Below are 23,772 nucleotides of genomic sequence, written 5' to 3'. Positions count from 1 at the left end.
CCTCACGTCGGCACACGTATTTCGTGTGCTATGGCAACCGTCATCATCACCACGAGTCTCGCCCAGCGCCACAAATTGTGGTGGCGTCGCTCACAGAAGTGGCCCCCACCACCACCGCACGCTCGACGTTCGCTTCCCCGCCTAATCTATCACCCGTCTGTTGGGCACTCACGCTTTGCTCGTTGTCGCCCAGCAGGGGGCACATCCGTTCCGGTTTTTCGGTCTCTCTGCCATCCGTCGCACGCGAAATAGCCGAAGTATAGGAAAAAAAAATAGCAACACGTCTTCACAAGTGGGTGGGCTCCGCTCACACTTTCTAATCCACTATCGTCACAACCCATCCGCACACGTCACTGTTGTCTTGTCTGCTCCAAAAGCCCGTCGCTGTGCGCTCCCAAGCACCACCTACCATCATGTCCGCTCTCTGGGCACGTTTTACGGAGAAGCTGAAGGGCTCCGGCTACACACTCAGTGACCTGGTGTACTGCAGCGAGGACACCTTCCTCACCCTTGTGGCGAATATGAACGCCTTTACCCCGCTGCAGATCGCCTCGCTGGCAAAGGAGTGGCAAAGGAGCCTGTCGGCGGCAGCGACACCGGCAGCCACAATTAGCGGGAGTGCGCTCCCATTCTCGAGGCGTCACGCCGAGAGCACGCGGCTCAGCTCCTCACCTGCGCCGTCGTCGGCGCTCAATCGGGCGACGTTGCCGGCCACCGGTGCAGCAGAGACGTCACCGAATCACTCCACACTGAGCACAGCATTGCGGGAGGACTCGTTCGTGCCGCCGCGGCGGTCGCCGGCGAAAGTGAAGGAGGAGGCCGAGTATCTGCTCACAAAGCTCGGCGCGCAGAGCGGGGCGGAGTACCAGGTGTCGCTGACCGAAGGCATTGTTGCCGTGGAGGCCTCGCCGGAGGCGTGGGGTCCACTGTTGGACCGCGTCTCGCGCATGCATGTGGCAAGCCACCGCGGCAGCGCCGCCGCCCCGCCGGCGACGGAGTTGCAGTTGTTGTGGAAGCTGTGCAGTCCCGCGACGCTGCGCAAGATGGAAAAGGCGTGCGTGTCGGGCGCGCCTTTTGGGCTGTCGAATCAAGATGACGCGGACGAACTGTGCTCGAGTGCTGTGGTTCTGTACGACAAGGATGCGACCCGGCTCGCCGCGCCGGCGCAGGAGCTCGAGCAACTGTTTCGCGAGGGGTGGGGGCTGGTGGCGTTTGACGTGGCGGTTGGCAAAGCGCGCACGGTGACCAAGGAGGAGGCGCAGGACCTCAACGCAAACCTCTACCGCTTTTCGATGGGGCAATGCCTCGAGATGCTGGAGGAAGCCGGATTCGACGCCTTCCACATCCCCTCGCGCAACGCCGTGGCGGTGTGCCACATGCATCAGCTGATGCCCCGCTTCGTCGTCTTCGTCAGCACGCTGGAGCCGGTCGTAGTGACACGCCGCCTGGGTGATACCGTGCCGGCAGTCGGAAACGGCCGGCCGTCGCGTGCCCCTCCTGCGCCGGCAGCGTCGCCTTCTCCATCTGCCTCCGCTGCTGCTGCCCTGCCCGCAGCGAGACGAACGATCAACGGCGGCAATGACGCCCTCGTCCCGGCGAGCCGGTCGTCGCGGAACAGCGAGGATCTGCAGTGCGCGGTGCATTCGAAAAAGACGGTGGAGTTCTGGTCGCCGACGGAGAAGCGCCTGCTCTGCAGTCATTGTCTGTACTACGACGGGTACTCGCAAGAGAACTGCGTCCCGATCGAGCAGGCTACGCGCGAGGAGGCGCCACGGTTGGAGCGGTGGGTGCAGAACGCCATCACCTTTTCGCAGGAGATCAAGAGTGTCTTTGACCTGTTCGAGGCGGCGCAGACAGACGTGTCGCAGACGCACAAGCAAGTCCGCAGCGACATCGCGCATAGCTTCACGCGGCTGCGCGCGCGGCTCGACGCGCTGGAGGCGAACCTGCAGCAGCAGTGCCAGCAAAAGGCGCAACAGAATCTCCAGGCATTGCAGGATACCCTCTCCCGCATCACTGCGACGGTTCAGTTTGTCAGCGAGGTGGTGCAAGACGCCGACGGGCCGGTCGCTGCCTATCGCGGCGGCGTCGCGGACACGAGCACCTGCGTCGCGCTGCTGCGCAGCGCGCAGCGTGCATTTGGAGCGTGGGAGCCGGTCACCATCTCAGCCTACGAAGACGTCCGCATCGTCGACGGCAGCGCCCTCCTGCAGCCGGTCGAGGAGGCGCTCAAGGCGGTGCAGTCCATCAGTAGCGAGGCTGGCAAGGTGCAGCTGCCTGAAGCGATCGACGTTAACTACCTCAAGTCTGACTGCGACGTGTAAGCCTCGTTTATAGAACTCCCCTGTACCATGAATGCCTCCTGTCTCTCTCTCGAGCGCAGCTCACCGACCATAGAAGGCATGTTGCAATCGTATGAGAAATTCAGCGAGTCGCCGCGTTGCCGGCCGCGCTTTTTCACCCGTATATCGCCCCCCCCCCCCAGCGTTCGCCCTACGCCGCGGAAAACGAGGGGGGAGGGGCCCGATGCTCGCGACGCCCTCAAGCCCCGACCCCCCCCCCCAACCTCCCCAAACCAAACACCACCCGGACCACCGGCGCAAGCAGCCACAGGAACGTGCCCCCGCCCCCACCGCCCAGCGGGGCTTTCCTGTCTTGGTGGCTCTTTGTGGCATGCCTAATAATAACAGCCGGCCGCTTAGCACAGTGGCAGTGCACCACTCTCGTAAAGTGGGGGTCGCGAGTTCGATTCTCGCAGTGGCCTTATCTTTTCTTCCAACCGGAAGGAGGACCGCTGGGTGAGGAAGGCGATGGGGTGCACGCACGCTGCCCGTTCCATCCCGCAGGCGCGCGCGAGGCGGCTTTGGCGTCCCCCCCTTCCCCGGCACACGTTCTTTTTGTTTCGGGGGAAGGCGAGACCGAGTCGGTGCGCCCGCCTGCGGCCATCCGTTGATGGGAATGCGGCCCACCACGAGCAGACGCCCCAGGAGGGAACGCGGGAAAACAGAAGGGTTTGGCATACGTATCATATATTTTCTTCGTGGAGCAAACATCTTCGATATATGAGCAAAACTGCCGAGACACCCTCTTCACACCTCTCTACACGAACAGCTCAGCAGGTTCACGGAACGCGGCAAGGGAAAAGGAAGGACGCGCCTTCTGTGAAGGGATGCGTGAGCACGTCTCGAGCACCACACCAACTGCTAGCGCACGCCTACCCGTTCTGTGCGCATACACGCACTGCACAATTTCTCACATGATGCGGCGGAAGAGCTCAGTCATTTCCTCCTCTCCAAATATCACCGGCACGGCGTAGAATGGATTCGCCTCGATGACGGCGTGCTTTACGAGGAAGGGGATGTCCTCCTCCTGAGGGACCCACCGCGAGTCACTGGCGCCGAGCGTCGTTGGTATCTGCATCTGCGCATTCATCTCGCGAACCCAGGAAATGAAGTTCGCCGCCTTCTCGGCGTCGTTGCCACCAACGATGTTTGCTGCCTCAGCAAGCCGAGCGAGCGACTTGTGCGCCGCGCTGCCGTACATGTCCAGCACGTGCGGCAGAATCACGGCGTTCGCGTAGCCGTGCGGCACATTGTACAACCCACCCACCGCGTGCGCCGCCGCGTGCACGTTGCCGACACCCGCACGTGTGAAGGAGAGACCGGCGAGGTACGACGCCTGCAGCATCTTCTCGCGCGCCTCCAGGTTGCTCCCGTCCTTGTACGCGCACGGAAGGTATTTGGCGAGCAGCTCCATGGCGCGCAGTGCCGCCTTGTCTACGGTGCGGTAGTGGAAGACGTTCGTGTACGCTTCCACAACATGCGTCAAGGCGTCCATGCCGGTGGTGGCCGTCACAAACTTGGGCAGTGTCATTGTCAGGGCCGGGTCGAGCACGCAGTGGGAGGGAGTAAGGAAGGGATCCATGACGACAAGCTTGTCTTTTTTCGCGGGGTCGCTGACAACAGCGGCAATCGTGCACTCGCTCCCCGTTCCCGCCGTTGTAGGAACGGCGATGAGCGGCGGCAGTGGCCACAGAACACGGAGGAGGCCCCGCATGTACGGAAGCGGGGTGCGGGGGCGCGCCTGGCGCACGCCAATCAGCTTCGCGCAGTCCATGACGCTCCCGCCACCGACGGCAACGAGGTAGTCGCACTTATTCTTCTTGTACAGTGCACTGGCCTCCTCCACCGTGTCGATGGTGGGGTTGGGCAAAACGTCCTTGTAGATGGCCAGCTCGGCGCCCTGCCTCTTCATCTCGTCGATGAAGTCGTCGACGAGGCCAAGCTTCATGATCATTGCATCTGTGACCAGAAGCCCCCGCTTTAGCCTCGCCCCACGTACCAGATGCGGCAACGTTGCCAGGGCGCCGGAGCCTTGGGTGACTGCTGGCGCTCGCCAACGCAGCAGGTAGCTTGTCGCGCATATGGTGAACTGATATGAACGGCACGCCATCCGCCAATACAATGGGACCGGCATCACGAGGTACGAGAGGAGGTCGACGATCAGGCGAGAGAGGGCGAAGTGCAGAGCGACGTTCTGTGTGGGTCGCGCGGGATGTGTCTAGTCGTTGATGCAGCGGCAGAAAGCCCGATGAATGGAGCCGGAGACAAAACCGCGTGCATACCACATGAACTGCCAAAAGGGGGCGAACGCGTGCCAAGTGGCGAAACCGACAGAAAGGGCGAAGGGGCGGCGTGAAAGGGAGGCGCACACGGCGCATGAAGAGAGAAAGAGGAAACATCACAGAATAGCGGTTGCCCTCCCTTGCTGCAATGGACGGTGAGGAAGAGCACCGCCATGGCGCAGTGTTGGGCACCACGGCTCACAGTACGACCAACGCAGGCGCAGACACGTATTAACACGTAGGGGGAGGAACAGCTGCTGTTACATGCGCTTCCTGTAGTGGTGCCCTGCAGAATTACAGTGAAACACCGTTGCCATGCGGCGCACGACCCGGCCACCCAGCCACGGCAAAACAACCACAGAGAGAAGCCACCTCACCCGCAATCATCAGCGATGTTTTCTTCCGGGTTCGCGTGCCGCACCGGCGACGCGTACACAGAATCAACGCTCGCACTTCCCCTCACCTTTCTTGCGGCAGAGAGAGTACAGAGGGCAGACGCCAACAGCCAAGCACCAAAAGAACTCATGGCCAAGATGAATATTCTTCACTACGTCAAAGATCGCACGCATGCGTGAGGGTAACACCTAGAACTCCAGAATCTCGTCAAGGGGGCTTGCACGCCTCACCGGTACCTCGCACCCATCTAGCGGTTGTGGCACCGCCTTATTCAACAGCGTCTCACCGTTGCCCGATGCTACATCGAAGCGTTCCATGATCGGATAAGTTTGTGGTTGCTCATCTACGCCAAACTGCGACGACGACGTGGATACCTGCCCCGATGACTTTCCGTCTCGGACTGCCCTCGCAGGGCCGTTCAACCCGTTCGCCCAAAAGCCGCAAAAGTGGTTGTACGCAACGACGATCTCAGCCACATCGCGCAGAGGCAGCGCTTCCACCTCTTCCTCCGAGATGGACTGCAGCAAATTCCAGGCCTCCGTGGCCAGTCTTTCCAGCTCGGCATCGTCACGCTTGGGACCCAAACAGACCTTCGTGCAGAATTGGGTCAAAGAGTACAAGCGCTGCCCAATGGAGACCGTGTCACTTGCGCCGGGAGTGGGTGAGATAGGTGGATACGTGCACGCCTCGCCTTGGAAGGGAGGGGATGCAATAGTGGCGCCGGTGCCCTTGTTCGGTAACGCATAGCACACGCGCGTCGACGATGCCACCGCGCGGACAGAAGAGCGGCACGCAGGTCTTGATGCACGCAGCACGCGGCACGAAGCACATACCGGGTGGCGGCCGAGTTGTGCGAACATGCTGCTGCAAAGAATCGGCCCTCTTGCTCTTCGTTGTCTCTGCGCCGGCAGCAGGATTGAATAGCGACGGCACCACACGCGCTTACATGAAGGTCGGAGACGCGGCGACAAGAGGACACGGCCAAGAACAAAGCAGCCACGTGCGGTACCGAGAGAAGAAAGACGAGAAGGGAGAAGAGCTACGTAGCGGCGGCATGGCATTCCCACATCACACCCACGTCGCATGCGCGACGCGGTAATGAACATCTTATACACACACCTGTGTGTGTATGCATTATATATTCCGTTCAACGTATCCATTCTCCCTTCTGATGCCGGCCACCTCATAACCGTATCAGGGGGTCCCCGACCCGCCACACTCTTTGAAAGGAAGGCAAAGAGGTTGCACAGCCTGCCCTCGGGTAGGGCGGTGGAAGCTCGGTGCTGGCGTACAGGTCTGAGCTGGCGCTGCGCCGAAGAGACTTGAGGTCAGGGTGGCGTTCGCACCAGCTCACTAAGCATGGTGTCGGCGATTCAACGGGTATACATATCCAACTCCTTTTTTTATGTCTTTGCGGCGTTTCGGTGACGTCGAGCGGCATCCTGGTCCTGGCCTGCGCTGTATGCAGTGGCGTTGCAGCGGAGTGAGTGGCGTCAAACGGTGTTGGCTGGCCCGGTTCCGCGACGAATCTTGGCTGCAAGTCTGCGTTCTGCAAGGCACTGAATGTCTCAGGCTTTCCACACTCCGCTGCAGCAAGAGAAAAAAAGCACGAGGCGGTGGCGTCTCTGTGCTCACACAGCACGACACGGGCACAGCTGTAAGCCCTCCCCCTCTTCTCAACGGCAAAGGCGCAGCAGCGGCGTTGCGGTTGTGCTGCCACGTCCCAGCTGGGCTCATACACACCACGTCGGGCTGCACACCTAACAGTCACCTCGCGGCACGGGAGGCTCTCCATCACACACCAGGCAGCGTCGCACGCAGCCCACACGCCATCGGGGCGGGGGCCGGCTCGCGCCGCCGGGTGTCCGACACGAGATGACGACCCGGCCGGCCAGGGAGAGGACCACACCACACGATTGACCCACTGACGAACACCTGGCGTGTGCAAGCCATAGCGACACCACGGCACGGCACACCGCCGACGCCGCCACGCAGACGTCAACACGGCATCACGCGGCCACTGCGCAGTCCCGTTCGCTGGCCACTCAGCACAGGCATATGACCCGGCGCCGCCAGCGATGCCCGCCGCTTGGTCATGACCCGTCCCACAAAACAACCTGTAAACCGTGCCGTGCCGTGGTGGTCAAATCGGTCCGCAAAGGCCAAGTCCTCCGCAGCGGCGCAGAAGCGAGAACTCGCGGGCATGAGAGTGCCTCGCGCTGGCACTGGCCACCACAAAAACCCCGAAAGCGCACCACAGAGGGAAGGCGGGTCGCACATGCCGTCACAGACAACAACGCTAAAACGTATGTACAGCTAGCGCAGTGCACTCGTTGACGAGGTACCCTGCGAGCACGGCCCCGGCATTAAACTCCACCCACCCCACGCGCCTCAGGCCTCCCGCCCTCCCACACACACACACACACATCAGTAGGCCAGTGCGAGGGGATCTGGGTGATAGGTTGCGCTCGAGCCAGGCTGACACTCTGCCCATCATGTGGATGGCACAAGCGTGTGCACGGTCGCCGCTCGCTCCAGCAGAACACTGTCCATCACCTGGCCGCCGACATCAGCAGCAATACATCGCTCCGGCCTCCCTACGCCGCCGGCACTTGGACCCTGTCAACACCAGACGTGGCTTGGGATCGGCAGGGGATACATAGGGGCGGGGGAGGCTGCCTGAGTTCTCTTCCCCCGCAGATACCGGGCACCACTGGGCCCTGAGGATATCGTCCACTGAGGAGTGTATGTCCCCTCGTAAACAGTACTGTGCTGATGTGACGAAATAAGACAGCGGAACCGCTCAGAAGGGAAGCTGGGGTGGGCGCAGCGGTCGAGGAGTCGGAACGGCTCTCTCTCTTACTTGAGAGGTAGGGGAGGGCATCACGTTGCCTGGCCTCCTTGGAAACAGGGCCGACGTGTGTGCGCAGGAGGGAGCAAGGCGCGATGGTGGGTGAGAAGTGAGCAAATAAAAAAAAGAACGAAGAGAGAGAGAGAGAAGGCATCATCGGCAGATCGGAGCGATCCAACAGACACACGGACGCACGCTGCCGCACAGCCTCCGAGTTATGCGTGACGCCGTTATGGAAACCTTTAAGCCACATCAACGCCTCGTCACCTCAGCATTCTCTCATCACGTGGTGCGCCCGCCCGCATTCGTGCACCGGGCAGTCTTTGGCGCCCAAGAGGCAGCCATCTCAGAAGAAGCCTTTCAGCTCCCTGTAAAGCTCCTCGTCCGTCTTGCGGTGTCGCCGCTGCTTTTCGGCCTGCCAGTGTGGGCGGCGACCACTTGCATGGTTCGCCGCCGCATACGTCGAGGAGGCAATGCTGGGGTTGCTCTCTGGATCTTTACCATCGTCAGTCAGCAGCGTGTAGCCGTCCTCGTACACCGTGCCCCGGGTCGCACTTGAAAATGTCGCCGTGCCATCGTCTTCCTCGTCAACCTCGTCGTCGTTCGTGTCCGTGCCTGCAACATATGTGAGCTTCCGCTTTCTCTCCTCTTGCAACCGCAAGAGCTTCTCCACTCGGCTCGGAAGGAGTGCGCTGAGCTCGACTGCGGCGCCAACTGCGGCGTTCAACTGCGCGGGCTGCTCATCGAGCACCAGATCCACCGCCTTGTTTACGTCCACGTAGAGGTGGCCTCGGTTTCGCGCATGCAGCTCGACGAGAAAGGAAAATGGCGAGCTGTACGGCCGCTCCAGCACCGTCTTCTTTGTCTTGTTGCGCAGACGCCGCTCCTCGTTGCTCAGAAACGCCTGCGCGGCGCCACCGACGAGGAGGTTCAACGCACGGTTCTGTAAAAGCCCCTCAAGGTGCTCGCCGTGGCACGTGCCGATCAGATGAACGCCGCGTTGCGATATAGACCAGGCAGCCTCCGCCTCTTCCTCCGTCGCGATTTCGTCCACGATGAGATACTCTGGCGTGTGATTCTGAATCACTTCCATCATTACACGGCCCTGGTCCTCGCGTCGGGCAACCTGGATGCGACGGCATCGGCCGAGGTAGGGCAGAGGTATGGGGCCGTCGCCGCCGATCTCGTTGGAGGTGTCGACGACCGTGACGCGCGGCGTTCCCGGCTCCTGCGCTAGCGCGGCGGCGAGGTCGCGCAAGAGAGTTGTCTTGCCCATACCCGCTTTGGACAGAATGAGAAGACTACCGCGCTGTGCGAGCGGCAAAAGTGCGCGGGCTGCACCTGGCACATAGCGCCCCACTCGCAGTGTCACACCGAGCGCCTCGCCGAAGCGGCCGCGCCAGGCCGAAGCGCGGTGTGCCGTGTTCGCCACACAACCGCGGCCGTCGGCGCCAAAGCGGCCGATGTGCTTCACGAGGTATTGCAGGTCTGCCGTCGTCGGAGGCGGCAGCTGAATGACCCACCCGCCACTGCCGCGTACCTCGACGTCCTGGCCCAAGTGTACAAACAACTCCTCCACCTCAGTGTAATCGAAGGAGGGGTGCTGCGTGATGGCTGTGCGCAGGGTGGCGGGGAGGAGAGACATAAGATGCAACGTCTCCGCGTACGCGTTGTACAGCGCGAGGCCCTGCCAATCTTTTGCCCGCAGCTCTGCGGCGCGCGCCGGGTCCGTCTCGAGAAAGGACGCGTAGGCCTTGTGCAGCTTGCTCCACGCCGACCGGAACGTCGTTGCGGACCACACTGCACGCTCGGTCTGGTAAGCTGCGAGGGTGTCGGGCATCTTGCCCGTAATGTACGACAGGTCCATCGCCGACGGCGGCGGCCGTGCAGAGCTGGTGGCTGGCTCATCCCGCTCAGCGGCGCGCAGACGCTCACTCGTGTTGATACCAACCTTAGTGCGAAGGGCTCGGTTTACCGACATCAGGGAGGGCGAAGCAAGCATGGAAGAAGAGCACAATGTAGCCGTGGTGCCCACACGACACACTGCCACCCCACGCATTCTGATGCGGGCCGACGCTTCGGGCAGAAATGACAAGCAAAGGCGACGGTAAAGAGGGACGAGCTGCGCGGTCGACGAGCACAGAGAGGTACGCAACAGCACAACGAGAAAAAAAAGATCCGTACCTTCGCTGGTCGTGCCCGTACGAGTGTGTGCGTGTAGGGATGTGCGCTGTGGATATCATAATCACAAGAAGCACGCACTTCCACGCGCAAGGACAGTGAGTACACAAGCGGCAAGCAGGAGGAATAGGAGTAGGATAGATGGCTACTCTGAACGATAACAAGGATGCATACGTTGGGCAGGGTGAGGCGGCAGCAGTGCCTTTTTGGGGCAAGACCCTTTCTTGTATGGTTCGCGCAGCAGTATAAGCATGCAGAGATTTGGCGCTCGTGCCACATCAGCATGTGCATGAGCGTCTCGTGTATGAGTGATGTAAGTCACACTACCAGCAAGCGTCATGCGCTCAAGAGCAAAGAGGACAGCGCGACAGTAGCGCCGAGCTACAGACAGACAACACGCAAACAGGCTGCTCGTATCGAAACCAGCGTAAAGTGGTATTTGAGAAGGTGCAAACCAATCAACCCCGGGCACGCGTGCACGTGCGTGTACTTCCCCGCTGACTGCCGCCACGTTGGTACCGCTCACGCATTTTTCGCCCTCTCTCTCTATATAGATCGCATTGCTTATGTATTCGCTTCACCTCTTACATGAAGTCGTCCTCATCCGGCACTTCACCGGTGTTGAGGCGCATGTTGTTCTCGTCCATCACGTCCTTGTACATCCGCAAATCCTCCTGGCGCTTCTTCTCTTCCCGCTCTAGCTTGTCCTGCTGTTCCCGAGCGGCCTTCTCGGCGCGTTGCTTGCGGCGCTCCTCCATATCGCGATCCTCACGCAGTTTGCGGAAGTCGACGTCGTTCTTTTCCACACGCGTCTTCTCGAGCGCCTTGAGCATTGAGCGGTTCTTGCTGGAGATGGTGTGGTAGCGCCGCAGCTCCTCCTTGTGGAAGCCGACCTGGCCGACCGCCATGTCACCCGTCTTCTTCAGATTGCTCCATGGTGTGTAGACTATGCGGACGTCGTTCAGCTTGCACCCTTCGATACTGTTCTCCTTGACGAGCTGGCAGCACTCCTCGATAATCTCCGGGGTCAAGTCGTTCATTCCCTTGCCAGGTGGCAGACGCACGTAGACGTGCGCGCTACTGTGCTTGTCCACGTGAAACCAAAGGTCCTCTGGCCACCCAAACTTGATGAGCTCCTCGTTCTCGTACTTGTCACGGCCCATGTAGCACATGACGGACGGGTCCGACGTCAGCGTAAAGTAGAAGACCATTTTGTCTTTTTTTTTTCGTATGTGAGGGTGTGAGAGAAGGCAGAACGGGAATATGTCTCGCTCAGGGCCGAAGTAGGCAGCGCACGCGCGCTGCTTTCACCACGCACAAGCAGTAAAGAGCAAAGCAGTCTTGCCGTCGGGTGCGCACAGTGATGGATATCGTGGCACTTAGGCACACGACAGGCGCACGGTATCGTAAGCGGGCGGAGAGGGTGGAGAAGCAGTGAGGCCGACAGTGCTGCATAAGTGCGAGAAAGGGCGAAGACATCCCTCGTACGTGTGGAAAGACCGATAGACGCACGAACGCCGCCTTAGCCCACCTCCATTGGGGAGGGCGGTAGCGAGCAAGCCAGTGCGGTACCTCGGCTCGACGCGACGTCGAAGACGCCGAGACACCGGCGCACGCCCACACTCACATGCGCATACCGGAGAGGGAGCTCGGGGGGAGGAGGAGGGAAGATGAAGACATCGCAGGAATAAATTGGCTGTGATGCTGTAGAGGAACCTAGACACGATGTGTATGGCTTACCAGTCACGAGGCCGAGCAAAGAACAAATCGCTTCCGAGGCCAGCAAGAGGCCGCGCACAAGAGGTGCACAGACGCGGCAGTGCCAAGTAAGCCGCGCGTTTCCTGAGATGCGCAAGGCGCCCTTCGCACGCAAACAAACAACCAAGGCAACAAAAGACGCATCATCCCTCGGCTCCTTGGAGTTGTGCAGCAGCGCGACTCCAATACGCGAAAACGGGCGGCCACGCGCATGGAAACATGAGCAGCACCACACAACGGATGCCCGCAAAGGAAGAACGCAAGACGCGACATGCAACCGAGAAAAAAGAGGTAAGAGAGAGCTAAAAACACAGAGGGTATGATGCACAGAGGAGTTTGCATCGACTCTATGGCGCTGACGCGCGCGGACGCATTCGCCTTCATGGCGGTGGAGCGGTGCAGGTAAAGTGAGTAGAAGAAGGAGGCAGTGAGCCGCTCAATTCTGTCACCAACGGTCATGGCCCACAGTAGGAGGGGAGGGGGCGATATGGAAAGCACCGCCTTGCCCGCCTTTCCTTGCATTTTCAGTACACCAGCGGCCGACCTGTGATAATGTCAAACGTACGGCGGACGGGGGTGCCGCCGTAGCGTCGACCACCACGCCACCGCTGTATCGGCGTCGACGGCCCCTCCCGGACAATAATCGGACCGCCGACGTCGATGTGACTTTCATTCCGGTACAGCGGCGCTGGTGTCTCGCGGCGGCCAACGCCAAGTTCCAGAAAGTCCCATTGCCGGTCTGCGGCAGAGCGCCAGTGCGGTTGTGGCTGCACCATCCGGATACCTCGGCGCGCATTGTCAGCGCTGCGGGAACGCAGCCCCGGAAACATGCGAACCCCCTTTCGGCGGGGTTTAATCGGAAGCGGTGGCGGCACGGGCTTCTCGACCGGTTTCTCTGGTAAGGGTACCAACGATCCGACAGTCAAATGGTCGGCGGTGCTGCTGTTGCGCGAAAACGATTGGCTGCCTACGGAAACCGAGCGCGCTGCACTCCCAGCGCCGCGGCGGCAGCGGGCGCTGGCAACGATCTCGTCATCGCCTAACCAGAAGGGGCGGTGAGTAGAGCTTCGCGCTGGCGGAGGCACGTAGCGCCGCTGCCGCGGCATCGATACCTCCGTCGAGGCTCGTGGGGTCATGTCGCCGCCGATGTGGTCGATGCTGCCGTTAGCAGTGGCGCCCCGTCGCACGCCCCTGGAGGGGCGGACTTCCTCCGCCTTATTGCAGTCGACGTGGCGGTCTTGCTTGGGAAAGTGGCGCCGGCCCCGCACTGGTGTTGACGAGATTTGCGGCGCATCCTGTGCGTAGAGAGACAGCTCCGTGTTGGGCAGGCTATGCGTATTCATCTTCTGCGCAGCCGCGTTGCGATGACTGCGCGACGGCATCGAGTCTCTGTCTATGAGGTGCATGAAAAGGGAGCCGACAGGTTTCCTGCGGTCATCCTCGATCTCTCGATGTGTGAACTTCATGACGACGGGAGTCGCGGTTCATGACAGAGAAGGGGGCAGGGGTAGCCAGAAGCGGACTCACACTCATACACACTGGATAAGAGAAAATATGCCTCCCAGTGTGCGCGTCTATGAGGCAGCGATCGAACGGCCAGCAAAGCAAAACATAAAAAAAACGGAAGGAGAGAGAAAACAGAGGTCTAATGAGGGTGAGAGAGGCGCCAAGCAGCAGTGGCAGCCACAGTGCGTCCAAGCGATGATGAGAGCCGGATGAGTGCCGCACCGACAACCACACACGAACGCAGTCAACTTGTGCTTCGGCCCAGTCCGCTGCAAGCACAGCCCTTCTACGCTAACTGATGGACTTGCGCAGGGACAGGAGAAAGGAAGGGAATGGAAAGAAAAAAATGATGGCCGAGAAGAGATCCATCAGCAGTGCACATGCCGTCGTTGAGCGCGTGTGGGCGCACATTTGCGTGAGTTGTGAGTAGCCGTACTCGTCAGAGGGTCAATGGATAGAAGGAAAGGTGGAGAGGCGGGCGCAGTGGAAGAGGCGGATGAGTGACGTAGGTAAAAGGGCGACGAGGACCGAAGTCGTACATGCAGCAGGCGCCTGCTTCATTTTTTCTTGTTGCGCATGTTGTTTGCCGCGTACGCTGCGTGCCCTCGCAAATGGAGGGCGTCTCATGCCGTCGTGTGAAGCAACACCAACAATAACTGAAGGATTATAAAGAGAACGCACGAAACTGCATCCCGTGAGCGTCGTCGCGGTCATCAATACGCACACACGCACACGAAGATTCGCCCTTTCTTTTGACCTTCGTGCCCGTGCCGTTTGTACGTGCAGCTCTCGTACTCTCTTTTTCTCACTGTGTGTGTGTGTGTGTGTGTGTGTGTGTCGGTGTCCTTTTAATCCTGAATGTGTGTGAGAAATAGAGAGAGGGAAGGAGGGGGGGCATGCGAGTAGTCGCACGCGCACATGTTGGAGAGCTGAACGTATATATGAGTTCCTGAATGCAGCTTCGGCTGTGCTCGTGTTTTTGGCGCCAATCATGTGCACCATGAAGGGAGCACGCTGGCTGCGGTGCACAAGAGAAAGAACCACAGAGCGGAGGCAACAGACGGGCACCTCTGTACAAATAAGAGGCTACGCCGACGTCCTCGTCACCACCTTCCTGTGCTAGAGCAAGTGCGCCAAAACGCTGATTACCACCACCTGCTGTGCCGGAAACAGCTGCATCACAGGCATACCCGCGCCACTGCTCTCCTGCCCCTCCCTCCCTCCGCGCCACGCCATCTTCCGACTCTCCGCTGCGGAGATTCACTTGTATATGATCTCCAGTTTGTACCGTCGATGCAGGAAGACGCTTAAAGTTGAGTTCAAGAGGATGAAGAATAGCGGCGAGCTGAGCACCTGGAGTGCGTACTGGCGCTTTCCTGCTGCGGAAAGAGTTCGGGGGTCCATCAGCACGGTGCCCGTCTGCCCATCCACGTAGAACGGGGTCGACACCCCCTTGTACACACACTCCCCGCGGTAAAAGGGCAGCAAAACGAGCCGCCGCCGTCCCACTGATGTGGTGGTTGCTGGCAGCTGAAAGGCAGCCCCAAAGAGCTTTGCCGCTTTCCGAATGCCGTCAACGTCTGCCGCGGACGGTGAGACTCGCGTCAAAAGCACAACAGACGCGTCCGTGTCCGCCGCAAACAGCGGTTCACGGTGTGGGGCGTCTTCATCGCGTGCAGCGCTGTCCTCCTCGTCGTGCGCGAGGGTAGCCGCAGCCGCGGCTTCAGTGTTTAACGCGAATCTGCTGCCCTGTGTGTCAACGTCCACTGTTCGCAAGGATGTAGTAGACGACCGTGATGTCCTTGGTGCCGTTTCTTCGGTTGGTGCGGCGACGATTCTCTCCATCGACATCGTGAAGCGCTCCGGCGCCAATGGAGGCGGAGAGGGCACCTCAGCGGCCGCGGAGGCGGCAACCTCCGCATCGTTCGCCTGCTCTTCAGACCGCTGCTCTTGGTGTTGGCCTTCGGGGGCAGATCCGGCCTGCAGATGCTCGCCGTGTGCCGCGCGCACGAGAGCCTCGCCGAAGACCTGACACGAAAACAGCGCTGTGTCACGCAACGAAAAGTCAGCGAGAAACGGACAGTGCGGCGGCGGCGCAGCGCCCTCGCCAGCAGAGGCGTTCGACGCATCAGGCAGACAGCTGCCCTGTGTCATCGCCAAGATGCCCGCGCGAGGAAAGCCTTGTCGAGCGTGAGCACCTCTTAGGCTGCCGTCGTCGTGGTGGTCCGTTGTTTTCGGCATTACGGCGAGGTAGTCGGCCAGCTTCTCGCCGCTCTGGCGCTGCAGCAGTTTTAACACGTCAACCGCCAGTAGCGTGTCCTCACTCGGGGATGGCCGCTCGCCGACGGTGGGGTCCATCTGACGCGTGCGCAGGTAGGTGGCGTAGTGCTCATCCAGGGAGGCGGCTGCCTCAACTAAGAGGCGCAACACTGTGGTCTGGTGCGCCATGGTGGTGTTCAAGACGGAGCTCATCATGCTCAGCAACTCCTGCTGTGTTTCCGGATTGCGGGCCACAATCGTGACAGCGGAGCTAGAGGCCACAAACTGCGCGCGCAGGTGTGAGAAGGCCTTCAGGGACTCGAAGACCTCACTGTGATCATACACGGGGCACTCCAGCGCACTGTTCAGTAGCTCAAGGGTCTCAGCGTCCATCAGAATATCCAGCGAGGACGCCGGACCGGCGGCGTCCTGCTCCACTTCGAGAATGTGTGTCATGCGCGAGTACGACCACATGCTGTGCAGAAGGTCGTCCGTGATCAGCTGCAGCTCCTCTTCAGCCGCCAGCAGCGTACGCCGGTCTCCCTCACTGAGGCCACACTCCCGAATGCAGGTGTTGCTCAGCGACCACTCCCACATGCGGGCCTGCATAAAGCACCGGAGGATGGAGAGCATCAACTCCGTAAGCGTGCGCGTCATCGCACCATGCTCCGCAACCTGCCCGCGAAAACTGCAGTCCGGCTCTCGGGGGCTATCGCTGAGGATAGGGTCGGGAACAGTGTCCGCAACGCTGCGAGGAAGCGGGGATGGTGGTGCTTCCGCTTCGACCGAGACCGCGCCAGCGCGTGGCGGCGTCCGTGAAAGGGAACGGATGAACCCTGCGCGAGTGCGCGGCGACGGCGTCGTTCCATCGGCTGATGTAGCAGCGGGGCCGTGCGAGTCGTGCATGCATGAGTCCTGGTGTTTCTGCTGGCGTACTCGGAACAACCGCACGCTGAACTGCTGGCGACTCTGCCGTGAGCGTCTGTGCTCCCCTCCTCGGTGAACCTTCGGCTGCGTGAGCTCCTTCATGACGGTATACATGCGGGCCAGCAATGTGTAAATGCCGCGACAAACCGCGTCGATGCCCTCCATCACCTGGTCCAGCTGTCGGCAGAGCTGCACCTCGGCCTTCATAAAGGCGACGCACTTGTCGCGGATGGCGTGCTTTTGCGGCGGCGATGCATGGCTCGCCGTCTGCTGGAACTGGTACACAACCAAGTCCCCCATGATGTTCTCCAGCAAGCGAGAACGTTCGAGGTGGGGCAGCAGGGCGTCGCGGGCAATGACGCATTGGGCGCGCACCAGCGACCAGACGTGCACGGCGTACATGTGAAACCCCTTGTTGCGCCGCACGTAGGCTTGATGTGCGGCGCTGGACAGCTCCAGAACCACCTTGCTCATGATCGTGCTGAGCCGTCGCAGATCCTGCAAGACGGTCTCGCCCAGGCGGGCGGTGTTGGCGAGGAAAGAGAGGGTAGTGTTAGGCCTGCCGCCGCCGTCAGCCCAATGTGGCACTGTCAAGTCCACCTCCACCCCTTCCGTCGTCTTGAAGGAGGGGTGAACACGGAAGTTGAAGCCGAAGCCGGTGGTGTGGTGTTGGCACTGGACTTCCACCTCCGGTACTGCCAGCCGCACGGCCGTCACGGAAGTCACGTCGATCTCGCTCAGCTGCAGGGTTGCGCCATGCTGCTTCACCAGGCACTCCTTCACCAGTACTGGCACAAAGAACGGTGCGATAAAGTACGGGAACGGGGCCTCTTGGTCAGGGGTCTGCGCCCCCGCTGCGGCTGTCGCTCCCACCTGCGCGGCGCTGCTCGCAGAATCCATCCTTGTAGCTTCTCTCTCTTGACCGGCATCGGCGCCCCGATCCGTATCGGCCGCGGTGGCAGTACTCACGCCAGGCAACCACCCCTCCGGGGGTCGTCGCCCTGGTTGATGCAACTCTACACAGAGGTACTGGTGGTCCGAAAACTGCCCGCGACACTCGGCACAGACGCGGCTCCAGCAGTATGTGCACACCTCACACGTGGGTGACGAGCAGGAGCACCATTCGCACTCGTGCAGCTCCTTCGCAGCATGGATTTCCTTCATGAGGAGGGCGGAAGTCACCGTGGCGGGTGACCCTTGTGAAAGAGATGCCTCTGTAGCCACAGGCGATGCAGCAGCGGCCGTCAGCGGTAGGGCGGCTGAATCGAGCCTCATCTCCCTTGCGAGAGTGGGCAGTTCTTTGTCCGCCGCTGCACTGAGCAACAGTTTGCGCTCCAGCAAGCGAGATCGACGAACGAGTTGCTGACGCAGGAGTACACACGTGTTGGTGATGTAGTGGTTCTTCGGAACCGTGCGGATATCGCCTTGCGTCACAGTCACCACCGCGCAACGATAGGCGCAGGGTACTTCAATCTGCGAGGTACGATCGCGCGACACGGTGGAGTAGAGACATCGCAGGCAGAAGCAGTGCTGGCACTCCAGAATGCGCGGGTCGATAAAAACAGACCCGCATATGGCGCACATGAGCTCTTCTTGGATCCCGTCCACAAGAGTCTCCTGCGTCTTCTGCAGCTCCGCCTCCACTTCCGAAAGCGAGCATGGCAGGAGAGCCGGTGAGGGCGCCTCTTGAAGACTTGCCATCCGTGAAGCGAGAGGGGTCCGCTTCGGGTACCGCAAGCAGAAACGAAAAGTGCGGAAGAGAACGGACCGGTGCTGCGTAGAGAGGTCGACTACAGAAGAGGGCACTTAAGGAAGAGCAGTACCGAAGGCAATGCCTAAAGAGAAACCCTGCGGTGGTGCTGCTACACGTGCGTGATGAAGCCTTGGAGGCCGAGCGAAAGGGGCCGGGACGTGCGCACTCGCAGAGGAGTCCAAACAGAAATCCTGCAGAAGAGCGCGGCCACCACAACAAGGAACAAGTAGCTTCCGTGAAGGGTGCGCAAGGCGCTCACGTGTTTCGCAGCGGCGTCGCCTTGTGCTGCCAAACACACACACGCACGCCTCTCCTTGTCAACGCCGTCACAGGAGGGGACGGGAACAGCTCAATCAGCGCTGCCGGCTAGGACAACTACGGCCAGGGCGGTTGAGGCGACAACGGCAGCAGACCCGCCGCTGCCCTCCACAGAAAGCACAACAGACAAAGGTCGCAAGCGGCAAACAACAAGAGCGAAGTACCAGGGGGCGGGTATCCTGCGCCGCTGCCGTACCTTTTCTTCCGGCACCCGCTGGCGTCACACGTGAGCGTAAGCGAATGAAGCAGCCGGTACACCTCCACGTCCAGGTCGCAGGTGTTCGGTAGGTCTCTTTCCCTGTCGTCTGCCAGGTAAAGTGTTTGCAAGCAAACACGCACAAAGACGGAACAACACCTGCGTGCTCGAGAAAGGTGTGTGTGTGTGTGTGTGTGTGTGTGTATCTGCGAGATAGCAAAGACGGAAGGATACGGAAGGGGAGGGAGTACGAGCCTGCTAACGCGCAGGTGAGCTGTTTTCTACGGGTGTCGTCGTAGCATTAAACAAAGCATGTGTACATGTAGCAGCACGGATTTGTATACACGTGTGTGTCGGAGAACAGCATAAAAGACGGAGAGCGTGAAGGCAAAAGACGACTACGGCTATGAAAAAGAACCAGATATGTTGACGGACGTTCATGCAGCTGCACCGCTACACTGGCGGTGCGCGTCATCAACGCCATCGCTCTCGAACGCACATCCGCTTTACGATTGATGCTGACTCACAAAAGAGGGGGGGGGGCAACATGAAGTGACTCGTCTCTCTCTCTCCCTCTCCCTCAGCATTTCGGAGCTCGAAGAGACGCAAGAACATGCAGCGAAAGTGTGAAGCCTCTGCGAGATCGTCCACCATCACGGGAGCGCAGAAAATGTGTACAGGGCAGTTTGCGGTCGTTGCGGAGACAGCGATACGTCGTTCAGTGCAGAGCAGTAACCGTCGGTGTAGGAAAAAAAAAGAAGACCAAGAAAATAGTAGTGGCGCAGTCGCAACGCTCAATGACACCGGACATGGGGCACACGGCGACATGTGCTGTTGCCTTCCACTGGCAATGCATGCTCAGTAGTATATTTTGGAGGGCCCTTCAGCATCCCACGGCCCATGGTGGCTGGATGATTGCTAAACTGCTTTGGACGGGCCAGCGATGATGAGACGAAATCGCCAACGGCAGAGCTCACGTTCAGCCCAGTCGACTCGATTCCACTCAGCCACGCCGCCATCTCGGCACCTTCGAGAGTACTTCTTGGCGCGACTGACTTATTCACAGTTACGCCGCCAAGATTCGTGCGGCGAGCCGGACTACCGTCTTCCATGAGAGCATTCTTGTCGGAGACGTGGCCGGCCGCGTCGACGAGAAGATCGCTAACATCCTCCCTAACGCCTCGCCGTCTCGGCCAAATGTCGGCGAAGTCAGAGAGAAAATGCGCTCGCGCTGCATTGCCGTCGGGTACCGCCGCACGGCAGCATGTCGGCTGTCAAGACCACCTCTTCCAGTGCATGCGCTATCACTTCAAGCATTCCCGGGGTCGCCCATACGAACCGCGTAGGGCTGAGGCAGACATGGCTAGCCAGGCCCGCCACGCTGTGTGCGCACCGCTCGAGAAGCCTCGGCAGAGGGCATAGGTTCGGCGAGAGGGGTGAGTGGTGACTTGCCAAGGGTATCCGGCGTAGCAGCCCTTGCATGCGCACAGGCAATGCATCGATGACTGACGAAGGCATGCGCTGCCGAAGTCCATCATCGTCCACCAAAGTGTTCCTGTGCAGCCCGGCGAAGCGCATGACCGCCCATCCCGCCTCGACGCCACAAGACTCCACGACTTGCCTGCAACTGCTACCAACGGTGACTCGGATGGAAGTGCGCATGCAGGTGCTCAAGTCCGGACATATATCCTACTGCGCCACTTCCAAGTCGCACATCGGCGATACCGCTGCTGGTGGAGTTGGCGGGCGTGCGCATATGCACAAGTGGATCCACAGTATGTGCCCCTGGTGGCAGTCACCATTTCGCAGGGGATTCGAAGCCTCTGCGCCTTGTCGATCCGGCCCTTCCGCTGCCCTACCTCCTCTGCACTGCATACGGTGGTGCACTTCCACATCTTTCGCGTGGCCAACGCGCGGTGAAAAACGCCTCTTCAGGCGCCGAAATGTTCGGCGCTGCCAGCAATACATAACTGTGCCTGGACGGAGTCGGTGGGTATTAGAGGCCGCTGTTGCGGGACATCGTATCCTGGGTAAGGCAGGCGTGGCGCTCCCGCACCGCCACACTGGCAAACAAGGGGAAGGCGGCGCCGACGGCGGGCCCGGCGATGCCACCGCCGACGACGCCCTAGTCCGGCTGAGAGAGGTCTCGGACAGCCAGCAGAAAGTCGCAGTTCGGTGAGAGGGGAGGGGCAATCAGCTTAAAGAGTCGATTCAGAGCAGAAGTGTCACTGTTCTCGCAATGAACGCTCGAACCCGAGAAGAGAGAAGGGACCTGGCAACGGCAGCCCTTGTGCATGCCATACGAATAGGAACGACAGAGAGGAGCAGTGGAGACAGAGAACGTGCAGGGAGTCGCAGCACCACTTCGCACTTCCCACTTCCGAGAAGCACATGCATGCGGAGCTCTGTTCGTTGTGTGCTCGGTCCACTTGCGCATGTGTGCCTTGTTCCGTATCTCTTGGCACGCGTATGGCCGCATCGACCGACACGCACACCGACAGAGCGCCCCACTCACCTTCCTCCTCCTCCCTTCCTCTGAGGCTCTACTACCCACTTCTCACCGACAAGGTAAAGATAAACAACTTCCCTTTTCTTCAAGGTGCACAGTTCCTGCTGTACAAAATGAGACTCGACGCCACTCTGCCCCACGACCGGCCCTGCCACAGGGCCCCATGCGCCTGGTCCAAAGCAGCGCTAGACACGCGCAACGTACAGCAATGCGGCGACGCAGTCATCTGCGAGCACGGCCCCGGCATTAAACTCCACCCACCCCACGCGCTTCAGGTTGCCCTGACGCAACGGCACCCACGCCCTTACCGCCCACATCAGCAGCAATACATCGCTCCGGCCTCCCTACGCCGTCAGCGCTTGGACCCTGTCAACACCAGAGGTGGCTTGGGATCGGCAGGGGATATATAGGGGGTGACTGGCTTCTCCCCCGCAGAGACCGGGCACCACTGGTGCCCTGAGGATGCGACGCACGGAGAGGTCCCTCGTCATCAGGGCGACAAGAGCGCCATTCAGAATAAATATAAGAGGATAAGAAAAATCAAAGGAATGAATTATCATTCTCCAAGCCGGTCGTTCCTTGTCCAACTGTACATCTGCGTGTGGGTGTGGCTTGAAAGCCTCCCGCATGCGCTGCAGATCGAACAGCCGAGAAAAAGGAAATGCTTAAAAAAGAAAAGGAATTTGGGAGAGCATTGAAAAGAAAAGTTCGAACGCCCCGTTAAGGTGGGCAGTGCTGCATCCTCCATATGCACTGCCGCCTCCCTTCTCTTGCTTCTCCTCTCGTCTTGCCGCGCTAGCACAGACAAAAACAAAAAAAAAAGAAGTGCTGCAGCGGCTAGAGGTGTGAAAAGTGGGTGATGGCCGTCGTGCAAAAAGAGGAGCAGAAGAGCTACCCGAATCTATCTGAGTACGTTTGCCTGCTTACTATTCCCCCTCCCCCTTCCCTTCCTTTTCTTCTCCAGCTCGCTCTCTTCACGGGTGTCCACACAGCATTGACGGTGTCTTTGGGTGGTCCTTGCACGAACGTGCCGATGCCTCGCGCCTGTCTACATGAGAAATCCGGCAACCGTGGTGGCAACAGCCGCGAGGACAATAGCCGTCCGGATCAGCGAAGGCGGAATCATCCTCTCCGCGTACTCGGTGGCGAGAAAGCCTCCAGCCATCGCCATCATCGCCGTCACGGCGATGGTTGCACTGACGCAACAGTGCACCGTCCGCACTATTGGACGCTTCGGGTTCGCTGGTGCCAGCAGATAGCGAAGGATGGAGCCGAGCACTATCTGGCACACGATTGTCAGGCCGCAGAAGGTACCCACGATACTGTGCAACGACTGGAGATGCGGATAGTGCTTCTTTAGTTTTGTGTACTCTACCGCAGCAAAGCCGCCAGCCGCCGCCAACTCCATCAGAAAGGAGGCCAGCTGGTGGCGCATGATGATCTCGTGACGTGGAGGCCTGTCTTCGAGCGGCGACCGCCGGTGTCCCTGACGCAGTTGCTTGCTATCTCGCACAGCATCCGGCATCACCATGACAAAGGCGAGCATCATGCAAATGGGGTGATATTCGAAGATGCCCGTGTAGGTGCCGGACTTGCGAAACAGCTGCAGTGGCACGGGCACGATGATGCCGATGGCAGCCAGTCTGCGGCATCGGCTCTTCAACCCCACCCGGGGGGGGGATGTCGTCAATGCCGGGTAAGTTTGCCTCATCTTTGATGGCGGTCGTCATGTGAAGCAAACAACAAAAAAAAAAGATGTGGAACAGCAAACAGTGAAGACGCGGCGTATAATCGAGTGGGCAGTTGTCTGAGGCCGGGACAGATCTAGAAAAGATCCGCGACTTTTTGCCAGAAAGCAAGAAGGAAGCACCGGGTAATGCCTACACTGAAGTGTACAGGGGAGTTGGCCATGGGAGGAGGAATTCGATCGGCGCGGCCGAGAGGTAAAACGGCAAGGAGAGATGCTTTGGATACGTGGGAAAGAGCGGCCGAGATACAAGCGTGGTCTGCGAGGGAAAAGCTACGAAAAGAAACGCTGATGCGATTACGTTCGCCCAATTGTCAATGATGCTGCATATGTGCTGAAGTGGAGAGCAGCCATTGTTGTCCATGAAACGCATCCGAGGACGCCCATTAGCTTCTTGTACGCGGTGATGAAGTCCCGGAAGAGCACAGCGAAGACGGCACTCTCCTTCTGCTGGAATAGCCTGGCGATGGTTTTGTTGCTGTTGTTGATGTGGTCATCACGCAGTGGAGGCGGAGAGCAACAGGCGGAGAATCAATACACACATGCCGACAGGCGCACATACACAAAACAGAAGGCCAAGGGGAAGCGAAGAGCAAAACAAAAGCACACATCGGCTGCTGCCCCTCCCACCCCTTCGCGTCGCTACCGTGCCGAAGAGCGCTGGTGCGAAGTGGCAGGAGGGAGAGCGGTGGGACAGCGAAGATACGTAGAGAAAGCATACATGAATTATTCAAGCAAGAAAGAAAG

The 23,772-nt window shown here is 59.9% G+C and overlaps 7 protein-coding genes and 1 non-coding gene across 8 annotated transcripts; 2 read left to right on the top strand and 6 right to left on the bottom strand.

The window, feature by feature from the left end:
- Positions 1-413: 413 nt before the first annotated feature.
- On the top strand, positions 414-2,324 carry LINJ_30_2110 (conserved hypothetical protein; the record flags this gene model as incomplete). Its single annotated transcript, XM_001467021.1, has 1 exon — positions 414-2,324. One exon carries the CDS (start codon positions 414-416, stop codon positions 2,322-2,324), a length of 1,911 nt encoding a protein of 636 aa, XP_001467058.1.
- A 368-nt stretch (positions 2,325-2,692) lies between these two features.
- On the top strand, positions 2,693-2,764 carry LINJ_30_tRNA1. Its single transcript has one exon. It is a non-coding gene; the product is annotated as a tRNA-Thr (tRNA).
- Positions 2,765-3,252: 488 nt separating this feature from the next.
- Positions 3,253-4,452, bottom strand: LINJ_30_2100 (putative alcohol dehydrogenase; the record flags this gene model as incomplete). Its single annotated transcript, XM_001467020.1, has 1 exon — positions 3,253-4,452. The coding sequence occupies one exon, from the start codon at positions 4,450-4,452 to the stop codon at positions 3,253-3,255; it is 1,200 nt and encodes a 399-aa protein (XP_001467057.1).
- Positions 4,453-8,217: 3,765 nt separating this feature from the next.
- YCF45 (conserved hypothetical protein) lies at positions 8,218-9,873 on the bottom strand (the record flags this gene model as incomplete). Its single annotated transcript, XM_001467019.2, has 1 exon — positions 8,218-9,873. The coding sequence occupies one exon, from the start codon at positions 9,871-9,873 to the stop codon at positions 8,218-8,220; it is 1,656 nt and encodes a 551-aa protein (XP_001467056.2).
- A 763-nt stretch (positions 9,874-10,636) lies between these two features.
- LINJ_30_2080 (conserved hypothetical protein) lies at positions 10,637-11,263 on the bottom strand (the record flags this gene model as incomplete). The annotated part of the gene is made up of 1 exon (XM_001467018.1): positions 10,637-11,263. One exon carries the CDS (start codon positions 11,261-11,263, stop codon positions 10,637-10,639), a length of 627 nt encoding a protein of 208 aa, XP_001467055.1.
- A 1,071-nt stretch (positions 11,264-12,334) lies between these two features.
- On the bottom strand, positions 12,335-13,276 carry LINJ_30_2070 (conserved hypothetical protein; the record flags this gene model as incomplete). Its single annotated transcript, XM_001467017.1, has 1 exon — positions 12,335-13,276. One exon carries the CDS (start codon positions 13,274-13,276, stop codon positions 12,335-12,337), a length of 942 nt encoding a protein of 313 aa, XP_001467054.1.
- A 1,300-nt stretch (positions 13,277-14,576) lies between these two features.
- Positions 14,577-18,203, bottom strand: LINJ_30_2060 (hypothetical protein, unknown function; the record flags this gene model as incomplete). The annotated part of the gene is made up of 1 exon (XM_001467016.2): positions 14,577-18,203. One exon carries the CDS (start codon positions 18,201-18,203, stop codon positions 14,577-14,579), a length of 3,627 nt encoding a protein of 1,208 aa, XP_001467053.2.
- Positions 18,204-22,326: 4,123 nt separating this feature from the next.
- Positions 22,327-22,989, bottom strand: LINJ_30_2050 (ferric reductase transmembrane protein-like protein; the record flags this gene model as incomplete). Its single annotated transcript, XM_001467014.1, has 1 exon — positions 22,327-22,989. The coding sequence occupies one exon, from the start codon at positions 22,987-22,989 to the stop codon at positions 22,327-22,329; it is 663 nt and encodes a 220-aa protein (XP_001467051.1).
- Positions 22,990-23,772: the final 783 nt, after the last annotated feature.

Source organism: Leishmania infantum, chromosome 30 (assembly GCF_000002875.2).
Source record: "Leishmania infantum JPCM5 genome chromosome 30".
NCBI lineage: Eukaryota > Euglenozoa > Kinetoplastea > Trypanosomatida > Trypanosomatidae > Leishmania > Leishmania infantum.
This window is presented reverse-complemented; position numbering and strand designations above follow the sequence as displayed.